This window comes from Astatotilapia calliptera, chromosome 5 (assembly GCF_964374335.1).
Source record: "Astatotilapia calliptera chromosome 5, fAstCal68.1, whole genome shotgun sequence".
Classification (NCBI taxonomy): Eukaryota; Metazoa; Chordata; class Actinopteri; order Cichliformes; family Cichlidae; genus Astatotilapia; species Astatotilapia calliptera.
This window is the reverse complement of record NC_137426.1, coordinates 39,531,191-39,553,953: the sequence shown is the minus strand read 5'-3', so window position 1 is coordinate 39,553,953 and position 22,763 is coordinate 39,531,191. Positions and strand designations below refer to the sequence as shown.

The window sequence follows — 22,763 nt, the reverse complement described above, 5'->3', positions numbered from 1 at the left end:
GGTCAGCAGGATAAGATGTTTTTTTTTTGTTTTTTTTTTGCCTGTCCCGTTTGGCTCTTTTGCCATCAGAATTATTGTCTAAAGGCGAAGAAAGATGCCCAACGGATTTACTTTACCAAATCGACCATCCCAGCCTTGCCGTAATGGTCCATTTGATTTACCTTTTATTGTTTATTTTATTTTCACTTGCTGAATACGGGACAGACCTGACTGGGGGAAAGAAGGGGAGAAAGAAAGAGGGAAAGAGAAACAGCTGAGAAGAGGGACGGGGGAGAAGGGCAAAAGACAAAAACCAACAGAACGGGCAGAGAAAAAAAAATGCATATATCAATCACCTGGATCACCTGCTGAGAAAGAAAAAAGAAAGCAAGCAGAAGAGAACAAGAGTAAAAGAATAAACAACATCACAATGATATATGGGAATATGACAGTAAATACTAAATATTAAACATTATTGTGCAGCACATAAGATCAACAGAACACAGTGTGCTTTGAGGTAGGAGCCAAAAAGGGTGTAGTTTGTGGGTGTGATCACCCGTGTGTACACCTGTGAGCATGGACGCGCTTGTTTTTTGTTTTTTTAAAAGGTTCCTTCATGTAATAATCTGCTAGAGGGTGTGGGGGGGCCACAGCCCCGTCCTCCAGGGCGTGAAGCAGGTGTGGAGGAGATCAAAACTCCAGACATCCAGAGGCCCCCAGAACACAAGAGACCAAGGAAGACCAACAGAGGGGCAGCTGCGCCACTGTCCCAGAAAGAGCTGAGGAGAGTCCCAGATGAGGGCTCACTCAGCAGCCGCGGAGCAGAAGCCAGGGGGAGTTGCAGTGACGCGCCCATGAGCTCCGCCGGCAGCCAGCTGCGCCTGAGTGACCGAGCCCCAGGCCGAGAGGCCGGGGGCACCCCACCTCCGAAGTGGCCCGAGCGAGCCCCAGGCTCCAGGCCCCGATAAGTGGCCGCCAAGGAGTGAGCCGGTGTGTACCTGGACGCCCATCCCCGGACACAAAGAACCACCAACGCACCGATGTCTGAGGGGGTCCGCCACTGGCAGGGGAAGTGGTGGTAGGGGGAGATAGGCCTCCATACCTTGGAGGGCCTGAGATGTCCCCAGAGAGGTGGCGCCTGACACCCAACTTGACATATAGACACAGACATACAGGCACACACAGATACAAACATCCATTACACAAACTTCCATTCCCACCCTCATGCTCTCATATGCACTTACTCCACACTCAACCAACGTGGAGACAGACATAAAGAGACGTTGTACACACGATCACACTCCCCAAGCGTACTCTACAAACCGGGTCTAGGTGCCCCCGCCCCTGGAGGGGGGAACTGCACCCAGACCCAGGTGGTGTTTCCCTTTTCCCTGCGGTGGGGGGAGGCAGACCGCCCCGACTCCGCAGCAGCAGGAAGGCTCCACACTCCAGACCGCAGTCGGACGGCCAACTCCTCCTCCTAGTCCTAGCCCCCCTGCTCCAGCAGGTCGCAGAGAACGGGGGTGAGAGAAGACTCCGAACCTCCCTCCACCCGCTCATTGTAATGTTGATGCATGTGTGTTCTAAGGTGCATTTAAAACCCAGGAGGGCTTGGAGCTACCTGCCAGAGAGCAGCAGGTAAGCGCATGGTCCCTCCTGCTAGCCCTCAATGTCTACGTGTATTTAAAATTGAGAGGTGGGCAACGATGCCAGGGGTGGGGTGTACACCCTGATGGTACTTTGGACTCCGTGTATCGTGCCCACCCCCAAGATCCTATATGTATGTGTAATGAGAGTGTGAGTAATGTGAATGTCTAAGTTGGTTGGACTTGGGTGTCTTAAAGGGACACCACACCATAGTGGCTGTTACAAGGCTAGCTTGCTACAACGAATAGGCTAATACCAGCATTTTAATTCCGTCACCTTTTGTTTGGACTCCAGAGACACTGTACAGTGAGGCACCTCAGTGTCAGATCATTCACCGGTTGCTCTCGCTAGTAACCTTTGTGTTTTTGAGCCCTCTGATTCTTGTAATGCTCACAGTATTTTCTTTGATTTAGCTGGTATGAATGTGTCACCTGTAGAGATAGCTGAACCTAGGACTGTTGTTCCACACCAGACTCATCTACATACTGCTACCAGCATTGTAGCCCCGCAGAACTGTTTTTCTCAGCCCTTAGACTCTAAGGTTTCCCAGTCTGAGCTCAGCCACACACCGTTAGCATCATCAGCTCTAGATGTAACGGTGCATACTGAGAGACACATACCCCCTGAAACTATGTATTCTAAGCCTGCTAAGGTTAAGAGCTGCAAGGCTTCACTTGCTATACATAGACTGGCAAAAGATTTTGGTTTGAGCACTGCAGAGCTGTTTGCGCAGGTTAAATTTTCTGTTCCCCGGTCATGTCAGTTTAACTCTGTGTGCCATGCTTTTCAGCCAGGTTTCATGGACTCTGTGTGCACTACGTCTCGGACTACATCCTGTACGACTGTGTGTAGTGTTGTTTCACATCCAGATTATCCAGACGCTGCTTGTGTGAGTTCTCCTGTACCTGTGGCTGCTCCTAAACTCACTCTTTCTAAGACTGCTAATTATGACATGGACAACTTAAGTACAGCAGAGTTGCTAGAACCAGCCCACCATAAGTCTCTGTTTACTGAAACTGTGTTTGGCTCCACTAACTTGGTTCACCCAGTGACTGTTACTGTTCCTGTGCTTCGCTCTCCGCCTCCAGTTCCTGTAACCAGGGCAGCGCGGGCCTGGTTTTCCCTTGCTCCCGTATCAGTTCCTCGGGAGAGGGTGGCTGAGGTCCAGCTGGTCCCTGCTTCTGTCCCCAGACTGGCAGAGGCGCCGTTCATCCCAGCACCCGTACCTGCCCCTCGGGTGGGGTTGATGCACGCCCAGCCTATGGCTGCGCCAGTTCCGGTTCCCTGGGTGAGGTCTACTGTGACCCTGCTGACTCCTGCACCCGTCTCAGTCCCTCGGGTGGGAGCAGCAGAGGTCCAACTAGCTCCTGCACCTACACCGGCCCCCAGGGTAAAGGCAGCCAGAGCCCAGCTCGTCCCTGCACCCATATCTGTTTCTCGGGTGGGGATGGCTGGTGTTCGGCCAGGCCCAGCACCCGTTCCTGTTCCTTGGAGGAGAGCAGCCAAGAGTCAGTCACCTGTTCAGTCACCGGCTCAACTACCTGCTTTCCCACCATCACTACAACCACAACTACAACTTGCACTTCAATCGATAGCACAGTCATTAGCCCAGTTATCAGCCTGGTTTCCTATTTTGTCTTCAGCTCAGTCTCTAGCACAGTTATCAGCTCAGTTATTAGCTCCGTCACCAGCTCAGTTCATAGCTCAGCAACCCGTTCAGACACTGCCCACCTCAGCTGGGAGCTTTTGTGAGCTTTCTCCGCCAGCTGAGGACTGCGTGGTGCTGACACACTTTGGACAGACTGTTTGCCCTGCACAGCCCCAGCCGTTGCATCCTAAGCCGACTGCGTGCCCTGTGCCGCTACAGTTAGCGTCCGCTGAGCTAGAGGTCCCCGCACCTGCTGGCTCTGCATCAGTTTCCGCTGGGGATTCAGGAGAACCTCTCCAGCCGTTCCTCGTTTCCGCTGGGGGTTCAGGAGAACCTCTCTAGCCGTTCCTCGTTTCCGCTGGGGGTTCAGGAGAACCTCTCCAGCCATTCCTCGTCTCCGCTGGCGGCTCTGGTCAGCCCGGCCAGCACCTCCTCGTCCTCCTCCACCGCCTGGTCCGGCTCCGTCGCCTGTGGCTGCCACGCCAGCGCCTGGTCCGGCTCCGTCGCCTGTGGCTGCCACGCCACCGTCTGGTCCTGCCTCGTCTGGTCTTGTGCCCTCCATCCGGTACGCCCGATGCTCTGTGGCCGCCGCCGTCTTCCACGCGGCCGGCCTCCGGACCCGTTCTATGGCCGCCGCCGTCTTCCACGCGGCTGGCCTCCGGACCCGTTCTATCGCCGCCGCCGTCTTCCAAGCGGCCGGCCTCCGGATCTGTTCTGTCGCCATGGCCACCTTTCCCCTGGCCGGCCTCTACATTGTAGATACATATTGAAGACATCAGATACATCAAGCAAGATATGTGAAATAATGTAGGCAAAACACTGATAAATAACTCAATTTATAGTGAGGATGCGCTGCGAACGCCTGGCAGAGGCCCTGGTCTGCAAGATCTTCAACACACACCTCCTGCAGAGCTTCATCAGCATTCTGAGGGAGAGTGGGGAGATTGAGTCCAGATTGGACCATTCACAACCACCTGCTGCACTCAGGCACGATGACTCATCTATCTACGGAAATGAGGCCACTGAGGCAGTTAAAAAACACCTTGGTGGCAGAGCTCCTGGGGTGGATGAGGTTCGCACAGAGTTCCTGAAGGCTCTGGATATCATAGGGCTGTCTTGGTTGAAGCATCTACAATGTTGTGTGGAGATAAAGGACGATTCCTCTGGATTGCTAGACTCGGGTGGTGGTTCCCGTCTTTAACCCTCTGGGGTACAATTTGGCGTTTTTGATACTTTTGATTCTACGTCTTTAGTTCACCTTTAAAAACTGTTTACATTACCTAGCGCTGCCCTTAGAAAGTTTTTACCATTTGTTCCCGCAGTAAATACCACAGTGAATGTATTATTTAACATAAGTCTGCACTTTCAACTAAAATGTTGAAATGAAATGGAGACTCTGGGTCGCTGCATCTTGTTGCTGTGTTATGTTAGTTATGTTAGCTGTGTTGGTGAAATTGGTGATTTGGAAGCGCCGGCACGTGAATGGTAAATGGACTGATACATATATAGCGCTTTTCTAATCTCCCGGAGTACAATACAATAAGCCTCAGTCACCCCAATCACACCCACTCATACAAGCACTGCTAAACACAAGTCCAAACTAACCAACACTGACACGCATTCACACTCCGATGAACATGGGGTTAGTATCTGGCCCAAGGATATTTGGCATGCAGGATAGAACCACCAACCTTCCAATCAGTAGCTATGGCTATGGCTCAGTGAGGTCGATAGCTGTCGACGGATATCCATAGCTGTCCGTCAACCTTAACAAGTGGGACTGAAGGGTGTGTTCCAATTGTAGTGGTATCATACTCCTCAGCCTCCCTGGGAAAGTCTATGCCAGGGTGCTGGTTCATCTGTTACTCAAACCTTGGATACAGGGGGAACAATGCCATTTTCATCGTGGTCGTGGAACACTGGACCTTTACCCCCTTAGGATACTAGAGGGTGCATTGAAGTTTGCGCAAAAAGTAAACATGTATTTTGTGGACTTTGAGGAAAGCATTTGACCGTGTCCCTCGGAGTGTCATGTGGGATGTTCTTGGGGAGGATGGGGTGTCTGGCCCATTGCTAAGGGCCATTTGATCCTTATAGAACCGTTTCAAGAGCTTCTTCTTCATATCGAGCAATAAGTCAGACTCATTTCTGGTGGGTGATGGATGCCCTTTGTTACATCAGCTCTTTAGAGGAGATGGCAAAAATCAGACCTTTATGGTCAAATAGCTATTAAGAAACCATGACTAAGGAAAAGCAACAGGAAAAAGAAATTTGTTTGGGCCAAGAAATACAAGGAACGGTATTTCTTGGCTCTATGGTCTGATGAGTCCAAATATTAGATCCTTGGTTCCATCCTCCGCGTCTTTGTGAGACACAGAAAGGTGAACGCATGGTCTCTACATGCATGGCTCCCACCAGCTATTTGACCAAGAATGAGAGTGATGGAGTACTCTGCCAGATGGCATGGCCTCCACAGTCACCTCACCTTAACCCAGTCGAGAAGGTTTCAATCAATCAAGCAATTTATTTATAAGCACATTTAAAAGCAACACAGATTGACCAAAGTCCTGTACATAGTTAAAAAGTAAGAAGTAGACCAAACACACACAAAGAACAAAACAAAAAGCTAGAGAGTAAAAATTTGTTTTCAAACGGTTTTTAAAAATGTCAAGTGTTGAAGAGATCCTCATTTCAAGTGGCAGACTGTTCCAAAGATTGGGTGCAGCAATCGCAAAGGCCTGATCTCCTCTGTTTTTTAGCCTGCTTCTAGGGACCACTAGAAGCAACTTATCAGCTGACCTGAGAGCTCTATTAGGAGTATTTTTAGTGAACAGATCAGAGAGGTATGCCGGAGTGTATCCATTTAGAGATTTAAAAACAAGCAATAAAATCGTAAAATCAATTCTACAATGTACTGGAAGCCAGTGTTAATGAGCCAAGACTGGGGATATATCGTCATGTTTACGAGTGCCTGTCAAGAATAGCTGCAGCATTCTGAACTAGCTGAAGACGAGACAGCAGAGCCTGGCTGATACCAAAATAAAGACTATTGCAGTAGTCAAGCCTGGATGAAGGAAATGCACGCATCACTTTCTCGAAGTCAGCAAATGACAAAATGTTCTTAGTTTTTGCTTGTGCCCTGAGCTGGAAGAAGCTGGCTTTTACAACAGAATTAATTTGTTTCTCAAATGAAAAGCTACTATCAAAGAGCTGCCAGATTCTTTGCAAAGCGATTTCTGGACTTTTCCAGAGGAAACAAGGTCAACCTTCAGAGACAAGCGAGGGTCAGAAGGTCCAGATAGTACAATCTCAGTTTTTTGGTCATTTACATTCCAAAAATCTAATAAAAACCACAATCTTTTTAAGAGAAAAGTAAATTTGAGAATCATTGGCATAACAGTGAAATGAGATTCCATGTTTTCTAAAAATAGAGCCTAATGGGAGCATGTAAAGGGAAAAGAATACTGGGCCCAGGATAGATCCTTGAGGGACCCCACATGTAAGGGCACCCCCCTTACATGTGGGGATGAAGGTTTGGATGAGATGGACCGAGTGAAGGCAAAAAGGGCCAACAGGTGCTCAGCCTTTCTGAGAACACCTCCAAGACTGCTGGAAAACCATTTAAACTGACTACATCATGAAGCTCATTTAGAGAATGCCAAGTGCAAAGCAGTAATCAAAGCAAAGGGTGGCTATTGTAAAAAATCTCAAATATGGTTTGAGTTATTTGAGCACACTGTTTTGTTTACTACATAATTTCATATGTGTTCATTCATGTTTTGATTCCTTCAGTGAGAATCTACAATGTAAATAGTCATGAAAATAAAGACAAACAATTAAATGAAAAGGTGTGTCTAACCATTTGATTGGAATTGTATTTTAAAGGTTTAAACACTCACACTGACTCACATGACAGTACAACTTCAGTTTTCTGAAGTTCAAATGCCTTGAGGAAACTGAAAGCATTTTATTTAAAGCAAAATACAAACCTAAGCTGTTGATTTTTCAATGGAATCAAAATAACTCATAAATATTTAAAAGTACAAGGAGTTATCTAAAGTATTGTCTTTGTTGAAATGTCACTTACTGGGAATTTACAGTGTTCTTGAAATTAGTCTTCCTGCTCAACAGAATTTACCAGGAAAGCTCAGAGGTTCCCAGTACTCAGTCCATTAAACAGCATCAAGCAGACATGGACTCCATATTTAAGGTTTTTATATGTACATCTATTTTAAATCTATTCTGTTAACAATTATCTCCATGCTGCTCTTTGTAGAATAGTGGGTTGTCAGTGTTTCCAACATAGATCTGATGTTTGGCTCCATGATTTCAGTCTGATTGGGTCATTCATAATATTCTGTTCCAGCTGCTGGAGGAGAACATCATCACTTTTGTAAAGAACGAGTTGAAAATGATCCAGAAGGTTGTGTGCCCAGATTACCACCAATGTTTGGAGAAGCAGAGAGAGATGGGGGGTGAAGAAGAAGAAGAACAGACGAGGAAGAACAGCAGAGAGGCACTTCTGAAGATCACACTGGACTTCCTAAGGGTGATGAAGCAGGATGCGCTTGCTGAGCGTCTGCAAAGCAGTAAGATAATTTATTTGACAATTTAATCTGTTGTGTAAGTGGAACATTTATTAATGCCTCAACATGGACCAAACATGCTCTCATTCGATCCTTGGGGTATTTAAATTATGTGCATTTTGAAACACATGAACTTATATTCTACTTTTTTTTCTTTTTTCTTAGAACTTTGTGCTGCAGTTTATCAGCGTCACGTCAAGTCCAAGCTAAAGAGGAAGTTTCAGTGTGTGTTTGAGGGCATCACTAAAGCAGGAAACCCAACCCTTCTGAATCAGATCTACACAGAGCTCTACATCACAGAGGGAGGGACTGCAGAGGTCAATGATGAACATGAGGTCAGACAGATTGAAACAGCATCCAGGAAACCAGACAGACCAGAAACAACCATCAGACAAGAAGACATCTTTAAAGCCTCACCTGGAAGAGATGAACCAATCAGAACAGTGCTGACAAAGGGAGTGGCTGGCATTGGGAAAACAGTCTTAACACAGAAGTTTGTGCTTGACTGGGCTGAAGACAAAGCCAACCAGGACATCCAGTTCATATTTCCATTCACTTTCAGAGAACTGAATTTGCTTAAAGAGGAAAAGTTCAGCTTGGTGGAACTTGTTCATCACTTCTTTATTGAAACTAAAAAAGCAGGACTCCGCAGCTTTGAGGACTTCCGGGTTGTGTTCATCTTTGATGGTCTGGATGAGTGTCGACTTCCTCTGGACTTCCACAAAACTACAATCCTAACTGACCCTAGAAAGTCCACCTCAGTGGATGTGCTGCTGATAAACCTCATCAGGGGGAACCTGCTTCCCTCTGCTCGCCTCTGGATAACCACACGACCTGTAGCAGCCAATCAGATCCCTCTTGACTGTGTTGGCATGGTGACAGAGGTAAGAGGGTTCACTGACCCACAGAAGGAGGAGTACTTCAGGAAGAGATTCAGAGATGAGGAGCAGGCCAGCAGGATCATCTCCCACATCAAGACATCACGAAGCCTCCACATCATGTGTCACATCCCAGTCTTCTGCTGGATCACTGCTACAGTTCTTGAGGATGTGTTGAAAACTGTGGAGAGAGGAGAGCTGCCCATGACCTTGACTGAGATGTACATCCACTTCCTGGTGGTTCAGGCCAAAGTGAAGAAGGTCAAGTATGATGGAGGAGCTGAGACAGATCCACACTGGAGTCCAGAGAGCAGGAAGATGATGGAGTCTCTGGGAAAACTGGCTTTTGATCAGCTGCAGAAAGGAAACCTGATCTTCTATGAATCAGACCTGACAGAGTGTGGCATCGATATCAGAGCAGCCTCAGTGTACTCAGGAGTGTTCACACAGATCTTTAAAGAGGAGAGAGGACTGTACCAGGACAAGGTGTTCTGCTTCATCCATCTGAGTGTTCAGGAGTTTTTGGCTGCTCTTCATGTCCATCTGACCTTCATCAACTCTGGAGACAATCTGCTCGAAGAAATTCAAACTGTAACCCAGAAGTCTAAATCATTTGAAAAGAACTTAAACAACTTAAAACATCTCCACCAGAGTGCTGTGAACAAGGCCTTACAGAGTCCAAATGGACAACTGGACTTGTTCCTACGCTTCCTCCTGGGTCTTTCAATGCAGACAAATCAAACTCTCCTACAAGATCTACTGGCACAGATAGGAAGTAGCTCACATAAAAACAAGAAAACAATCCAGTACATCAAGAAGAAGCTCAGTGAGAATCTGTCTGCAGAGAAAAGCATCAATCTGCTCCACTGTTTGAATGAACTAAATGATCGTTCTCTAGTGGAGGAGATCCAACAGTCCCTGAGATCAGGAAGTCTCTCCACAGATAAACTGTCTCCTGCTCAGTGGTCAGCTCTGGTCTTCATCTTACTGTCATCAGAAGAAGATCTGGATGTGTTTGACCTGAAGAAATATTCTGCTTCAGAGGAGGCTCTTTTGAAATTTCTAACAGTGGTCAAAGCCTCCAACAAAGCTCTGTAAGGAATTTTGTTTTGGATGTTATCATTATTATTATTATTATTATTATTATTATTATTATTATTATTATTATTATTATTATTTTAAATGCAACTTAGTTGATGGTGTTTTCTGTATTTTTGAAAAACAGCAACTAGAGCTTTTTTTCTTTTTTTTAATAAGGTACAGTGTCTGTTCAGTTTCTCGACTGGTCTGTCCTTCAAGCTCGGGTCCTCTACCAGAGCCATGGGAGCTTGAGGTTCCTGTGCAGTATCTTAGCTGTGTCTAGGACTGCACTCTTTTTGGCAGAGATCTCTGATGTTGCTCGTGGGATCTTCTGGCGCGACTCGCCTAGCTTGAGAGTCACTACGCGTAGCACTCCAGTTACCACTGGGACCACTGTTACCTTCACTCTCCACATTTTCTTGAGCTTTACTCTGAGCCCTTGGTATTTCTCATGCTTCTTGTGTTCCTTCTTCCTGATGTTGCTGTCATTCGAAACACTACATCTATCACTACGTCCGTCTTCTTCCGTTTATCTACCACAACTATGTCCATTAGGTTAGCCATCACCATTTTGCCTGTCTGTATCTGGAAGTCCCACAGGATCTTAGCTCGGTCATTCTCCACCACCCTACGGGGCGTCTCCCATTTTGACCTCGGGACTTCCAGGCCTTTACAACGATGCTCTACGCACATATATTCAGCCCTACCCTTGTCTATGTCTCGAAGGAAAAAAAAAACACCTTTTAGAGAAACCAAGGAAGCGCAAAAAACACCACAGAATTTCCATATAGTGAAACCCCACTTGGTCTATCATGTTGTAAACCAGTGTTAAGAATTGAGCCATTGCTGTTAACATGTTGAATTTGACTATACAAATTCTATTACTTTCCTCTCTCTCTGATTAAGCTCTCAGAGAGTTAAAAAATTAAGTTTGCCCTTTGTGTTATAATCAACATTACTGTTGATTGCATATCCTCAGGCTCTACAGCTGTTGGTGAAGTAAATCACAGTCACTACATTGCATGTGTCAAGACAGTTTATTTCTTTGCTCAGTCATTTTAAAGTACTTTAAGTTTGTGGTTGAGAAACATTACTGTCCTCAGTGAAGCATTCCTCTCTCATCTAAATTCTGATGTCAACACCACGAACCTCAAGTAACACTTCACAAATAAGAACAGAAGTCTGATCCTCCTTTACTATCTTCTTTTCTCAAAGTCAAGTTCAATTTTCGATTTCCAAATAGAAAACCAGAAATGATGTTATTCAGTAATGCACTTAAGCATGTTTCCTGAAAGTGGTCCATCATAAGAAAGGGGGTGATAAAGTAGCCTTAGAGAAGGAAGAAAAGGAAGAAGGAAGAGATAAAACATTTTTCTGTTAGGTTAAGAAAATAATAATAATAATGATGGGGTGCATGAAGCCCCAGCATAAGGACTGTGAAGTCCCCGAATAAAAGCAACAAACCAAAAAGAGAGTTATAACGAAGTATTATTTGTCCCCTTTTATTTGCTGCATTGTTTTTAATCTATGATTACTGTTGCCTAGCAACAGAATTACTAAATTGGCCACCAGTAGTGTATGCCTGCATCACTTGATACTGAACTACTATCATTAAATCTACCAGCTCCTCACTGTTTTTCATTTATGTAGATGCATATTATTGTTGTTGAGTAAATTTAATTTTTTGTGTTTGCCACAGAGTTAACTATAAAAGTTTTCACAACACTTCCAGTCGTTTTGTCTTGTCTTATCCAGACAATATTAAAGTTCCTTTTATGTGACTACATATATCAATGTTTCTTCAGGATGAACTGGTGTAATCTTTCAGAGAGGAGCTGTGAAGCTCTGTCCTCAGTTCTCAGCTCCCAATTCTGTCATCTACGAGAGCTTGATCTGAGTAACAACAACCTGCAGGATCCAGGAGTGAAAGTTCTCTCTGCTGGAGTGAGCAGTCTGAACTGTATATTGGAAACACTAAGGTCAGTTTCAGTCTTTTAAAATTATAACAATGTAAAATCAGTTCGTTGTTCTTTTGAGTCTGAAACGGCTTACTAATGTAAGACTTCAGATATGATGCAAAAATGGCATTATTTAACGCTAAAGATGACATAATCTATCATTTTAATGTTTTCATGTTAGTCTCACATGTCAAGTTTCATTTTGTCTGTCGCTTAATTTCTAATCATTTGGTTGAGTCCTGTGATTTTAAATTAAAGTGCAAGAGTTCTAAATCAACTGGATGTTGACCCAGCCCCTTTCAGAAACAGAAACAGGCAATGGCAAAGGCAAGATCTTTGCAATGAGTCCTCCCATTCTCACAAACTGTTGCTCATAAGAGAATGTGTCAATGTTAACATTGTGTCAGCCGGTGATCGGCTGTGATCAGCTGATCACGGGGCCGGGGTTAAAAGAGAGACGCCACCCACCTGTTCGCCGCTCAGACATCAGTATCCTCGTGTCAGGAGCTCCGAAACTCTGCCGACGTCAGTCTCCGCCTGATTCAGCAACTGTGAGTTACAATCCCTTTCAATCCTTTTTCTCTTCCCGGCTCCGCTCACTCTCTGTCTGTAACGACCGTTCCGAAGCCACGCTTCGTGCTCAGGTCATTACTAGAATAACTGCGTGTCTGCTTCAAACCCACCGCTAGCCTTCGCCGCGCTTGGGTCTAGCCAGCACGCCACACGGGCACGCCGAATTACTGTGTGCGATCCGCCCGGCCGTGACAGGATGTCTGAGCCACATATAGACCCAGCGGAATTTGAACGGCTGAAAGCCGAAGTGTTATATCTTCGCGGTGTGGTGGATCGGATGAGCACAAAGATGGAGTCTCTCACCGAAACTGTCCTCCAGCTTTCCTCTTCCGTCACCTCGCTGCAACGTCAGCCAGCGCCGGTGAGCGCTGAACCCCGGATCGGACTACCCGACAAGTGGAACGGAGTAGACGGCCGGCCTGATGGATTGCTCGCCACCTTAGACATGATGTTTGAATGTCAACCCACTAAATACGCCACTGCCCGTGCAAAAGTGGCGATGCTCACCTCTCTCTTGTCTGGCCAGGCTCAGGAATGGGCCGCGGCTCTCTACAACAATAAGTCTGCAGCGTGTAATGACTATGCTCTGTTTGTGGAGGAGTTAAAAAAGACTTTCGTTCCCCCCAGCCGTGAAGTGGAAGTGGAGTCACAGCTGCTTCATCTACGCCAGGGCAGCCGACCAGTCTGTTACTTCGCCTCCCAATTCCGCACCCTGGCTGCTAAGCTTCAATGGGGAGATGCTTCTCTGCGCTCCATCTTTCTAGAGGGGCTGGCTGATTACATCAGAGACGAGATGGCCGGCCGTGAGGCCCCAAAGACCTTGGATGAGGCCGTGGACCTTGCCCTGAAGATCGGCCGACGCGTGATGTCGCGGCCTCGCCATGCCCCTCGGGCCTTAAGACCCTTCCAGCCTCAGCGGACCACGTCGTCGCGACCTCCTCCCCCCTCTGATGGAGCCACGGCTAGCCCAAGCAGCACATCCAGCGAGGAGCCCATGCAGCTGGGTGGACTCCCCAAAGAGGAGAAAGAGAGACGCTGGCGTGAGGGCCTCTGCGCCTACTGTGGATCAGCTCGACACCGTCGTCCCCAGTGCCCGCTACGGCCGGGAAACGACGACGCCAGGTAGACTGCGGGGGTGTCCCACCTGGCCCTTCCCACTCCTCCGATCCCTCTCGTTTTCTGTTACCGGTCAGATTTCACCTGAAACACCAACAGCTCTCATCCGAAGCCCTCCTGGACACCGGAGCCGCCGAGAACTTCATCGACCAAAAACTAGCCTCTCGGCTCCGCATCCCATTGACTTCCGTCGACCGATTTCTCCCGGTGACCTCAGTAGACGGGCGACCACTCCAACCCTACCCGGTCCAGTTCCAGACCCAGCCAGTCCGCATGTCTGTCGGGGATCATCAGGAGGAGATCCGGTTTCTAGTAGTCTCGGCCTCTTCCTCTCCTCTCATCCTCGGATACCCCTGGTTCCGTCGACATGACCCCCACGTCTCCTGGTCTTCCTGCCAGATCCTGGACTGGGGTCCCCGGTGTTCACGCCGCTGCCTTCTCCTCCGGACTGGACAGGACTCAAAGCCAGAAGAGGCGTCACCCCCGGAGCCCGTCGATCTGGATAGGATCCCTCCGGCTTACCATGACCTGTCCGAGGTCTTCAGTAAGAGGCGAGCCTCCGCTCTCCCTCCTCGTCGCTCCTACGACATGGCCATCGAGCTCCTCCCGGGAGCAGTCCCTCCTCGTGGTCGCCTGTTCTCGCTGTCAACCGCAGAGAACAAAGCCATGGAGGAGTACGTCACTGAGGCTCTCCAACAGGGCTTCATTCGCCCTTCTACCTCCCCTGCAGCTGCGGGGTTCTTCTTTGTAAAGAAGAAAGACGGCGGGCTTCGCCCCTGTATAGACTACCGAGGCTTGAATAAAATCACCGTTAAGAACCGCCATCCTCTTCCTCTGCTATCCACCGCGCTCGATTCCCTCTCCCAGGCCTGCATCTTCACCAAACTAGACCTACGCAGCGCTTACAATTTGGTGCGGATTAGAGAAGGGGACGAATGGAAGACGGCCTTCATCACCCCTAACGGGCACTGGGAGTATCTGGTGATGCCCTTCGGCCTCTGCAACAGCCCTGCTGTCTTCCAACACCTGATCAACGATGTCTTGCGGGACATGCTGGGCCGATGGGTGTTTGCCTATCTGGATGACATCCTGATCTACTCCCGCACCGAAGTGGACCATATTCGCCATGTGCGGGCCGTGCTAAGCAGGCTGCTCGAGTACCAGCTGTTCTGCAAACTGGAAAAGTGTGCCTTCCATCAACGGTCCACTACCTTCCTGGGCTTCACCATCTCCTCCAATGGCCTGACCATGGACCCGCAAAAGCTCCAAGCCGTGACCCAGTGGCCTCAGCCTTCCAGCCTTAAGCAGCTACAGAGCTTCCTGGGCTTTGCCAATTTTTATCGGCGCTTTATCCGCAATTTCAGCACCATTGTCGCGCCACTGACATCCCTCACTAAACCAGCTAACCTGCCCAGGCCCTTCTGCCTCCCCCCTGGTGCGAAACTGGCCTTCCGAGATCTTATCCGTCGGTTTGCTACAGCTCCCGTCCTGCTCCACCCTGATCCTGCCGGAGATTTTGTGGTGGAGGTGGATGCCTCCGATGTTGGCGCTGGCGCCGTCCTCTCTCAACATGGCCCGGATGGAAAACTTCACCCGTGCTGCTATTTTTCAAGGAAGTTCTCTGACACGCAGCGACGGTATGGTGTCGGCGACCGGGAACTCCTGGCCATCAAGTGGGCCTTGGAAGAATGGCGGCATTGGCTCCTGGGAGCGAAAGAACCATTTCTGATCTGGACTGATCACCAGAACCTGATCCACATTCGTTCTGCCAAGCAGCTCAACCCAAGGCAGGCCCGTTGGGCCTTATTCTTCGAACCGTACAACTTCCACCTCGCCTACCGCCCTGGCTCCAAGAACACCAAGGCAGACGCCCTCTCCAGGCAGTTCGCCCAGGACGACTTCACGTCAGACCCTGGACCTATCCTACCGTCTCATTGTTTCGCTGCCCCCCTTCGGTGGCCCTTGGAGGACTCTATCCGGGACGCCCTGACCGCCGAACCGCCTCCGCCGGAGACCCCAGCTGGGCGGCTCTATGTGCCATCCCGGTGCCGTCAGGAGGCCTTGCTCTGGGCTCACTCCTCCCCGCTCTCTGGTCACCCAGGGCCCGACAGAACCCTCCAGCTCCTCCGTCGTGCCTTCTGGTGGCCCTCCATGACTCGGGACGTCCGTGACTTCGTTTCCGCCTGTGACACCTGTGCTCGGGCCAAGTCCTCCACCCAGCCGCCCGCTGGCGACCTTCACCCTCTCCCGGTGCCGAGACGTCCCTGGTCCTTGATGTCGGCCTTGACTTTGTTACCGGCCTTCCATCTGTGGACGGTCTTGACACCATCCTCACCTTTGTGGACCGGTTTTCTAAGGCGGTGCACCTGGTCGCCCTGGCCGGCCTCCCCTCCGCCAAACGGACGGCCGAGCTCCTCCTGGACCATGTCGTCCGGCTTCACGGATTCCCCAAGGACATAGTCTCCGATCGGGGGCCACAGTTCACCGCCAGGTTCTGGAAGGCCTTCTGCCGCCTGATAGGAGCATCTCCCAGCCTCTCGTCTGGCTATCACCCTCAGACCAATGGGCAGGTTGAACGGACCAATCAACAGTTGGGGCGCTTCTTACGGTGCTTCGTCTCCGCCCAACCGTCGCTATGGCCTCGTTACCTGGTGTGGGCTGAGTTGTCTCATAACCTTCACATCTCTTCCGCCACCGGTCTCTCGCCCTTTGAGGTCTGTCATGGATTTCAACCTCCTATCTTCAGCCATCAGGAAGCGGAGGTCGACGTGCCGGCTGCTGAACGGATGGTCCGCCGCTGTCGCCAGGCCTGGATCAAGGCGCGGGCTGCCATTTCCCGGGCCAACGCTCTGTACACCCGGCAGCATCGTCGCCGCCACCGCCCGGGTCACCCCTTCCGGCCGGGGGACCGCGTCTGGCTCTCCACTAAGCACCTACGGCTGCGCGGCGAGTCCAAGAAGCTCGCTCCCCGGTTCGTCGGCCCGTACGAAGTCACCGCCCGGCTCAACCCCGTGGCTTACCGTCTCCGGCTTCCGCCCGCCATGAAGGTCCACCCGGTTTCCCACGTCTCGCAGCTTAAGCGGCACGTCGCTTCCCCACTGGCGCCCCCCTCCCGGGCCCCGCCCCCGCCCAGGATCGTCGGATCTTGGACTCCCGTCCCCGGGGCCGGGGGGTCCAGTATTTGGTGGACTGGGCTGGCTACGGCCCTGATGAGCGCTCCTGGGTGCCGTCCCGCTTCATCTTGGATCCTTCCCTCACCTCGGATTTCCGTCGCCGCCGTCCTGGCCCGTCGGGTGCCGGTCCTCGGGGGGGGGGGTCCTGTCAGCCGGTGATCGGCTGTGATCAGCTGATCACGGGGCCGGGGTTAAAAGAGAGACGCCACCCACCTGTTCGCCGCTCAGACATCAGTATCCTCGTGTCAGGAGCGCCGAAACTCTGCCGACGTCAGTCTCCGCCTGATTCAGCAACTGTGAGTTACAATCCCTTTCAATCCTTTTTCTCTTCCCGGCTCCGCTCGCTCTCTGTCTGTAACGACCGTTCCGAAGCCACGCTTCGTGCTCAGGTCATTACTAGAATAACTGCGTGTCTGCTTCAAACCCACCGCTAGCCTTCGCCGCGCTTGGGTCTAGCCAGCACGCCACACGGGCACGCCGAATTACTGTGTGCGATCCGCCCGGCCGTGACACATTGACACAATCTCTAACATTCTGGCTCTAACATTCTGGCTTAACACCACAATCTGTTTAATCATCATACAGAAACTGTGAAATAAACTTCCTTTACATATCAGGACCCCTTCAACACTGGATACTGTTAAATTAAGGTGAATGCATGTACAGAATGAATGTCACTGTATCTGAAAAGGCTGGAATATTTAAAAAAGAAAAAACGAAAAAAAAACCCCACTTTAACACTTTAAGGCCGGTCGGAGCGGGTACGCTACGTTTTGCGCAACTATTTTTAAAGCCCGGTAAAATTGCAACCGCATAAGCTAGCGCAATTTTTTTTTTTTTTTTGCATATGAAACTTGAGTAGTTGTACTCACATCTTATTCATTTAGCTTGTCCCAGGTCACAGTTTCCTTCCACATATGGCTTTGCAAGATTTGCATTTGCAGGAAAAAACCCCCCATTATATTCCTGTAGGACTTGGTTCTATGGTAGGTCTTAAAGGGTTAAATAACTTTTCTTGTTGTTTTGTGTGTCTGCAGTTTGTCAGGCTGTCTGATCACAGAGGAAGGCTGTAATTATCTGGCCTCAGCTCTGAACTCCAACCCCTCACATCTGCGAGAGCTGGACCTGAGCTACAATCATCCAGGAGACTCAGGAATGAAGTTGCTGTCGGCTGGACTAAAGAATCCAGGCTGGAGACTGGACACTCTAAGGTATGGCAAGAATGTTCAATAGAGGAGGAACAGCTGGAAATGTTCTTTTTTATTTCAAACTGACGTTACCTTTGGACAATTTTTTTATTCTTTATGTGTATCTTCAAATGTTTTTGGCATTTTGCAATTTTTTTTTATGTATTGCACACAATGTGGGTGCCAAATACTATTATTGTTTCCTGCCTAACAATACAATGACAATAAAATAACAATCCTTAGTCTTGAATGATAGTAAAATAACTTTAACAGACAAAGAACCCTACAGAAATATATATTTCCAGTATGGGTCCCTAGGCTAAACTGAAGCACTACTGGCCCGGACGTCACCCAAAAAATTACAAGGTCTGCATCAGGTGTTGAGCAACCAGGACACACTAATGAGCTTCTGGAAGTAAAAGGCACAAGTGGGCAAGAGATGAGAACAGGGCGCTGTTGGAATTCTTCTACCGAGTAACCCCAGCCAAATAGGATCTGGGACCTATGGAATTGTCCATACCCAGGAATCCAGACTGATGGCGAAACAACTAGTACCTCAGTGCTCCAACATTTGGAAGAAGGAACTGCTCTTACGTCTAGAAATTGATGAAGAAATGCTATGGCAAGGGGCAGGTCAGGAGGGAGATACTATCATTACCCATGCAGAAGGAGTGTTGAGTGTTGAGTAGCTGACCTAAATGACAGGATCATGGTGAAGTTTGAAACCTGGACCCTCTGTAGCCAGTTAAAAAGTTTAAGTGAAGTACCCTCTGAAGATGCACTAGTTCAGGGGTGTCAAACTCCAGTCCTCAAGGGCCAGCATCCTGCTTGTTTTTGAGATATCCCTGCCCTACCTGCTGCTGATTACCTGAATCAGGTGTGCTTTGCCAATAAGAAGCAACAAAGGCAGGTTAATTTGAAAACAAGCAGGACAGCGGCCCTCGAGGCCTGGAGTTTGACACCTGTGTACTAGATAATGTGAAAGCAGCATTCTGGACAATTTGAATAGCAACCATCACTGAGACTAATGAGCTGATCTACACCTTAGAGTTGTTCCTGTGCTGGCAAGATTGGTGCCTTTGTGCTATCTTTCAGACCAGATTTGTCTGACCACTGGAAGCATTTCTGGATGTCATCCACTTCCTCTCTCTGCTAGTGGTACATACCGTGCGGAGGCCTGCCCTTCCATGATGGTTCTTCTCCATGCTCCTTTTTGTTCTTAGGTTTCTGCTGCCTGAGGTATTCATTGAGCACACATTGGGTTTTGGCAGTGGTTCTGATGCTCACCAGTCCTTAGCCTTCTTCCTTCTGTGAAACCTTCCATTTATGGTAAAGAGCGTCCTTGTCTTGATGTCAGTGACTTCTAGTGATGGGTAGATGAGGCCTCGTGAAGCGTTTCAGCACATTCTCCAAACTGTATCGATACTGTGTCGACACAGTGTTGCTGTTTTGCTCCATACTGACCCTGCTGCACCTTAAATATCATTGCAGGCAACTTACTTGAGACACACAACAGACACTGATTCAATGACCTAGTCATACTTGTATACACTGTAAGGTATTGTACTTTCCATGGAATCACTTTATATATCTTTTACATTGCAAATATTGTAGTGATCTTTAAAATATTTTGTGAATGACATTAAGTGAAAATTAAAATGAAAGTATTGTGACCCTAATACCCTAACCCTAATATTACCCATTTAAATGTAATTGACTCAGAGTTTATTATAAATTTCTATTCAGAAAAATGAGTTTATCCAATTCTTTTTCATTCAGTCTATTGCGTGTTTTTTGACACCATTTCCCCAGCTTTGGAAAACACAAGCTCACAGGGCACATATGAAGCTGGGGTACACAAAAACTGTAAAGCCAGGTCGAAAAGGTCCAGATAAGATGTCTTCCTATTCCCCCAGTACGTTAAAGGATCCTCTGATTTTGGAATGTTTCTCTTCAACAATCTCCACAATACTAAGGGGCTGGCAGTCCTTTATAATAAAATTCAGGACTGCCTGGTCCAGAGCAATCTTCCTAGATGCTTGATTGAAAAATAATAAAACACATATTAATAAAAAAAATAAATATTATAATGCTGCTCAATGTCTATATAGGCCGACGTGTTCATTCTCGGTGTGTTTGTCTCCTCATTTTCATGTTTGGCTCTGTAATGCCTAAGCATTGAGGAGGTGCTTTTGTTAAGAAAGCTCCGCAGAACAGATGCAACATTTAACCTGCATAAAATAAAATAAATAATTTACACTGCAAGTCACTTTACTGTTTTTCCTATTCTGATAGATTACATTGAAACAAAGACAGAAAAACAGTTACCTTATTTGCAGTTACAAGATCGAAATGATCCCACACAGCAGAAACATTTCTTTTTTCTTTTGGGCTCCATTTTGTTGTAGAGACATATGTATTTTTTTTTTCTTCGCGAGAGCAATTTTGTTTTTTGGTGGCGACTCATTCCATTGGCAGATGTGGAGGCGGTACCTTTTAAACACAGTTTGACGTGTTGGCAATGAGCGATAATCCAGCTGTGTCGTTCACATGACTTTTTCTTAAAGTGACACACGCACCAATACAGGTTTCGCTCTCATACATGCGCCGGTGCGTCAGTGTTGCTGGACCCATCACTAGTGGCTTCTATCTTGTCCTTTGGCCACCTTATTATCCTAGCAGGGTACCTGATCACTGGCAGAGGGACAGGTGTTGATGACCGAGATCTTGTTTTTCCCAGTCAGCTGACTCTTGCCTGACTTTGTGCTGGTATTTCCTAACAGCTTAGTTGTGGTTCCCATTTGCCTGTGAGATTCCTAAGTACTTGTATCTGTCCTCAGTATCTGCAATGTTGCCTTCTGGTAGTACAATAACATTAAATAGGACCACCTTCCCTCTCTTTGTTACATCCAACTAAACTTCTTCAGTCTGAATGACAATCCAATGTCTTTGCTGAACATCCTAGTGGTGTGGGTCAGTGAATTGAGCTCTCGTTCACTCTTGGCTGACCACTTGATTTCAGCCACGTAGAGAATGCACCTAATGATTGCTACATTCCTGTTTCAGTAGCTAGTGTTGTTAATAGTCTCATTGAGGGGTTTCAGGCCCAGGAAGAACAACAGTGGTGGAAAGACATTTCCTTGATAGATCACACAGATGACAGTGACTTGTGCTTGGCTTGAAGTTGGTCTCCAGTGTTGATTGACAGATTCCCATTGAGTTCCTGATGAAGACTCTTAGTGTCCAGTTCATCTTGTATAGTTCAAGGCTTCCAGGTTTCCAATACTTTCAGGAGCCAGGTGTGGGCAGCGAGTAAATAGTCAATCCAGGTGGTGCGCAGGTTATACTCTCAGGCGACTGCTCTGTCTACCAGAAATTGATGTCTCACTCTTCTGGTGTTACTGACAATTCCTTTCTGTGCCCTGTTAAAATATTGAGTCTATTATGTATCTGCTTCTGATCTTAGCCAGGATGTTGCCTGAGAGGAGCTTCTGTGTGGGACTGAGGCAGGTTATTGTCCAATGTGAGTCATTGGAAATCCAGACTGTCCAGCCTTTCTGCCATTCAGCCATTCTGGGTGTCTCTCATAGAAAAAGAAGAGGAATAGAAAGGTTATGAAGCTTAGAGTGTGAATTAGTCATATCTCATTCATTATAGTGGTGTACTGGACTGTCCTGCTGGCACTCTGTCCTTCTACAGAGTCTCCTCTGACACTCTGATCCACCTCCACACCTTAAACACCACATTCACTGAACCTCTTTATCCTGGGTTTACAGTCTTGTTCCCCGGTTCCTCAGTGTTTGTCTTCTGTGGAGAGTCTAAAGAGTCTGCTCCTGTTAGAGAAAGCTTTGACTGTTGAACAGATAGTTCAGTCTGTACATGTCTCCTTCACTCAGAAACTGCCATGGTCCTGGGTGGCCCAGTGTTTTGTATTTGTGTTTTTGTATTTTGAGTGTCCAATTTGATTTTAAATTGAACACTCAAATTAGGGCTACTGTAAAGTCCAGTTTTTATCATTTAAGGCTATTTTATCCAGGCCGCATTTTGAAACAGTAATCCATGCTTTTATTTCATCTCGTTTCGATTACTGTAATGCTCTGTATTTTGGAGTTAGTCGGTGTCTTCTCTCTCGTCTGCAGCTGGTCCAAAATGCTGCTGCACGACTTTTAACCAGAACTCGTAAAAGAGAGCACATAGCTACCATCCTCGCTTCACTCCATTGGCTGCCTGTATATCTTGGAGTTCATTTTAAAATTGGCATGTTTGTTTTTTTAAATTTTTAAATGGTGTTGCCCCAACTTACCTCTCTGAGCTTCTGCATCCTTACTCACCCCCAAGGTCTGTCAGGTCAGCTGACAAGCTGCTCCTGGAGGTACCCAGGTCCAAGAGAAAGCTCAGAGGGGACAGGACCTTCTCTATTGCTGCTCCTAATCAGTGTAACAATCTGCCCCAGCACAATAGAAAGACCCCTTAATTGTCCACTTTACACTTTGGCTTATGACACAGTCTGACCCTGATTTTGATGTTTTAATCTAATGTGATGATTTTATTGTTTTAAATGTAATTCCAATTATCATTTTATACTATTTTATTATTGTTTTTGATATTTGTGCTAATTTTATTATTTTAAATATCATTTAAATTATCACCTTATTTTTTTCAATACTTTTTTCTTTATTTTATATTATTTTCTTTTTTTTTTACTTGTTCAATATATCATTTCTGGCATGTCAAGTGTAAAGCACTTTGTGTTCAGCTATATATATATATATATATATATATATATATATATATATATATATATATATATATATATATATATATATATATATATATATATGTAAATTCCCCACTCGCCCCTGTGGGCGGTCAATCCTTCAAGCTCGGGTCCTCTACCAGAGGCCATGGGAGCTTGAGGGTCCTGCGCAGTATCTTAGC

The 22,763-nt window shown here is 47.5% G+C and overlaps 1 protein-coding gene across 1 annotated transcript; it reads left to right on the top strand.

Annotated features, from left to right (window-relative positions):
* Nucleotides 1–5,829: 5,829 nt before the first annotated feature.
* LOC145428769 (NLR family CARD domain-containing protein 3-like) lies at nucleotides 5,830–18,160 on the top strand. Its single transcript, XM_080301493.1, has 5 exons — nucleotides 5,830–7,484; nucleotides 7,641–7,863; nucleotides 8,026–9,832; nucleotides 11,624–11,797; nucleotides 17,676–18,160. Exons 1-5 carry the CDS (start codon nucleotides 7,467–7,469, stop codon nucleotides 17,869–17,871), a joined length of 2,418 nt encoding a protein of 805 aa, XP_080157619.1. The 5' UTR covers nucleotides 5,830–7,466; the 3' UTR covers nucleotides 17,872–18,160.
* The last annotated feature ends 4,603 nt before the right edge of the window (nucleotides 18,161–22,763 follow it).

What these genes read in the sequence shown, in the direction of transcription:
- LOC145428769 (XM_080301493.1), top strand. An exon ending in TGCTGAGCGTCTGCAAAGCA is followed by an intron (nt 7,864 to 8,025) that starts GTAAGATAATTT and finishes CTTTTTTCTTAG; the next exon opens with AACTTTGTGCTGCAGTTTAT. An exon ending in AAAGCCTCCAACAAAGCTCT is followed by an intron (nt 9,833 to 11,623) that starts GTAAGGAATTTT and finishes ATGTTTCTTCAG; the next exon opens with GATGAACTGGTGTAATCTTT.